This window comes from Corylus avellana, chromosome ca3 (genome assembly GCF_901000735.1).
Source record: "Corylus avellana chromosome ca3, CavTom2PMs-1.0".
Classification (NCBI taxonomy): domain Eukaryota; kingdom Viridiplantae; phylum Streptophyta; class Magnoliopsida; order Fagales; family Betulaceae; genus Corylus; species Corylus avellana.
This window is the reverse complement of record NC_081543.1, coordinates 16,281,833-16,285,626: the sequence shown is the minus strand read 5'-3', so window position 1 is coordinate 16,285,626 and position 3,794 is coordinate 16,281,833. Positions and strand designations below refer to the sequence as shown.

Genomic DNA, 3,794 nt, shown 5'->3' with positions numbered 1-3,794 from the left:
TGTTTTGATGTATAGGAAGACTAAAATCTATGAGTTTAGATTTTGAAGCTTGTTTTAAATTTCGGTTTCTGCTTGTCCCTTGTTTAATGCAGAAGTGTAAAGATGTATAGTGATTGGTTTACAAAATTTGATCTAATTCATAAAAAAGATATAGCTTATTTAAAATTTTTAAATTACATGTCAATATATTTTTTATGTAATATATAGTAGATATTATTACATTTATAAATTTTTTTGAACAGTTTTCTTTTTTTTTTTTTTTGGGAGGATGAGCCACGGCCTTCAGCATTAGATAAGGATCTCCTAGAATTCTTTCAAAATTAGAGAAACTCAAATTTTGAATCTTGACCATCCATTGTATCTTAAGAGCCCAAAACGAATTCTAAGGATCCTGTCTTCCTAATTTTGTCCCTGAATTAAAGGAGAGAGATTCTATTCGTCATCGTTTTCAATGGACAAATTCAATATTGCAAAGCTCAACGCATTTATATCTCTCTTGACTTTGCTCTAGCTATTACTTAATTATGATAATGATATTTCAGCTAGACTCTCCAAATTGCTAAGAGCAATGTTAGATTTTATGTTATATTTAATATTTCCAGTTGCAACCAAACTGTTGCCAAAAATTTTTCATCCATGACATGATACATCACGTCATTCCCAAACAAAGCCGAATAGTAGCCACCGCTTTAGCCTCAAGTGTCTTCCAATCTATGTTCGGCATATCTTCTGGTTTTGTCCTATATAACGCCTTTACCATCATTTTTTGCACTAACAAATCATTGACACGCCTCTACCATAACCCGAAATTAATGTATCCATCGAACTTCATCACGTCGAATTTCGCAGAATATGTGTCAATCCTAGCCATCGTAAAACTTGACTTTGATGCCAACTATTGTTACCGTGCACAACAATGATGAATAATATCTTTAGCGTCATCAGATTCGTCAACACCGTTCACTCAGCCAATCCTACAAAAGGAGGACGCGCTAATCTTCTCATTTGCCCACTAACTAATAACTCTCCTCATCTCCTCATCTCCTCATACTAGCTGCATTTGTAGTCATTTTCAACATTTTGTTGCTTAACGCATTTTTTTTTTTTTAATTGTCTGATTATCATTCCCCTTTGAATTTTAATGGATATTGAGAGTTTGAGGTATGCTGCTCAGCAAGAAAGTATTGAAGGCCTGTACGAATTGATACGGGGAGATGCTGCTCAACAAGGAAGTGTTGATGCCTTGTACGCATTGATACAGAGGGATGCAAAAGTTTTGGATAGGATCGACGAGATTCCATTTGTTGATACTCCTTTACATGTCGCTGCATATGCAGGACACACCCGATTTGCCATGGAGATCATGAGATTAAAGCCATCATTTGCTAGGAAGCTTAATAAAGATGGCTTCTCCCCCATGCACCTTGCTTTGCAAAACAACCGAACTCAAGTGGTGCGCCAACTACTTGATGTGGACGAAGACCTTGTTCGTGTCCAAGGAAGGGAGGGTGTGACTCCTTTGCATTACGCAACTCAAACAGGAGACCTTCATCTTTTGGTTGAATTTCTAAAAGCCTGCCCCAAATCTATTGAAGATATAACAATTCAAAGGGAGACTGTCCTGCATATTGCCCTCAAACACAACATGTTTGATGCTTTTCGCCTCTTGTTGGGATGGCTTCGGCGGGCTTGGTTTAAAAATGCCTCATTGTGGGAGAAGAAGTTACTGAACTGGCAGGATGAGGAAGGCAACACTGTGTTGCACATTGCTGTATCAAAAAATCAACCCCAGGCAAGTTCTACTTCTATCCACTCATGTTTTCTACTCTGATAGAGTTAGTACAACGAAGGTATATCGATTTTGCTATACCTGCAAAGAGGTTACTATAAGGATTCAATCACAAAAACATGCTAAAAAGTGTCTTTAAAATGATTTTACTTGACCTTGGTAGCTAGCCAAGGATGTTTTATGTTTTTGTTTTAATCTCTTTATAAATTTATATCATTTGCTAGCTTTTGTTTTGGTCCCTTTTCTAGTTTGCTTTAACATTTGGGGGGTTGAATAGTATAGCCATATAGGCTATTATACTCATTGATGAGATCATGATTGTGCATCTTTGTTATATCATGTAGATTGTGCGATTGATATTGAATTTTAGGTCCTTCTTCCGCTGTAAAGTTGACATAAGCGCCAAGAATTTCAGGGGTTACAGAGCGTTGGACATGTTACAAGGGAATAAAGCGAACAAGCAAAACCAAGAGATCAAGGACATGCTACGTTCTGCTAAATGTTTTAGTATTTTTCATCTTCCGAAAGTTGAATCTTTTGCAGACTACTTGAAATCTCCAGTCCAAATTGACGAGAAGATATACATATTCTTTCTCCGTCAGAGAACAAAAATGACAAATGACACACGCAATATCTTATTGGTGGTTGCTGCACTGCTTGTAACAGTCACCTTTCAAGCAACCCTCAGCCCCCCTGGCGGAGTTTGGCAAGATAACAAGTTGGCCAATAGCGTTGCCCCCACCGGTGTTATTGTTGAAGATGCACACTATGCAGGGACAGCAGTCATGGATGAATATCTTTTCGGTGTACTTGCGGTTTTAAATGTGATATCCTTTTCTATAACAGTCTTTACCATATTCGTTCTCCTCCCTAGTGGTTTTCGAAGTGGTATGTTCTTCGTACCCCTTTATATCTTCTCTCTGTGTTTTGTCGCGTCATTATTGATCACATCTCCAGTGGACTTCGTTTATGGGTTAAATGGTCAGCAAGTAGTTGGTTTCATGTTTTCTCCTCTGTTGGTTCCGGTTTTGGAAGGCATTGTGAGGTGTAGGCAAAGAAAACTTTTCGAGGCCTTTCTACCAAAAGTGAAAGTGCTTGACCCAACTCTTACATAGATAGGTGGGATTTCGCTATTCCCCCAACGTAGTTGGGTGCCGAGTCAAGCATCTAGTTAGCTACTTAGTTCGTTGGTTACTGTATGGGTTCTGCAGTATTTGTTTCCTTTGTTTTTATGTTTTGATTGATTTGTATTATTGTATAGGTGTGTTTTGGGTTGGTTTTAGCTTGTTAATTTGCTGTGGGCAGTAGTTGATCGTTCCATGAAGTGTGATGTACTTGTGTGTTGTATGTTGTATTAGTAATTAAGCTTTAATGAATGTTTATTATTAAGTTATTATTATTTTTTCTTTTTAACTTTTTCTACGAATGATCGAGCTAAGCAGTCGTTTTAATTCTTTTGTATGGAAAGCTAATCTCTTTGTCAATATTACAATACAAGATGAATAATAACTTAATAATTAATTTTTTAGGAGAAACTTAAAAAAGTACTTCTGAATCAATTCATGTTTTGAAAAGATCCCTTTAAATTTTAAAAACGTTCAATTTATTGCAATATACCTCTTCCTTCAATTTTTTATGTTAACTCTTAATGCAGTAAACGATTAAAAAGACTAAATTACTATTGAATTTTTATTTTTATTTTTTTATTATTATTTGTATTTTGAAATTAATGGTAAATTTGAAATTTTATAAAATTTTTAGGGGTATAAATGTTATTTCATCACTTTTAACGTCAATAAATTGACGGGTGATATATTGCATCAAATTGAAAGTTTGGGGTGTAAATTTAATTGAGAAGTTTTAAAATTTACGGGATCTTTTCAAATCGCGTGATAATTCAGGATCCGTTTTGAAGTCTCCAATTTCTTACAAACTAGTTTTAGACTTTTAGTAGTTTAAAATTGACATGTTTTTAAAGTATATTACTATATATGTTCATGCTATT

General features: G+C 35.3%; 1 protein-coding gene across 1 annotated transcript; it reads left to right on the top strand.

The window, feature by feature from the left end:
- The first annotated feature begins 1,029 nt into the window (after window positions 1-1,029).
- LOC132175784 (ankyrin repeat-containing protein BDA1-like) lies at window positions 1,030-3,185 on the top strand. The gene is made up of 2 exons (XM_059587837.1): window positions 1,030-1,792; window positions 2,134-3,185. Exons 1-2 carry the CDS (start codon window positions 1,142-1,144, stop codon window positions 2,902-2,904), a joined length of 1,422 nt encoding a protein of 473 aa, XP_059443820.1. The 5' UTR covers window positions 1,030-1,141; the 3' UTR covers window positions 2,905-3,185.
- Window positions 3,186-3,794: the final 609 nt, after the last annotated feature.

What these genes read in the sequence shown, in the direction of transcription:
- LOC132175784 (XM_059587837.1), top strand. Translation starts at nt 1,142, where the DNA reads ATGGATATTGAGAGTTTGAGGTATGCTGCTCAGCAAGAAAGTATTGAA. An exon ending in TATCAAAAAATCAACCCCAG is followed by an intron (nt 1,793 to 2,133) that starts GCAAGTTCTACT and finishes TATATCATGTAG; the next exon opens with ATTGTGCGATTGATATTGAA.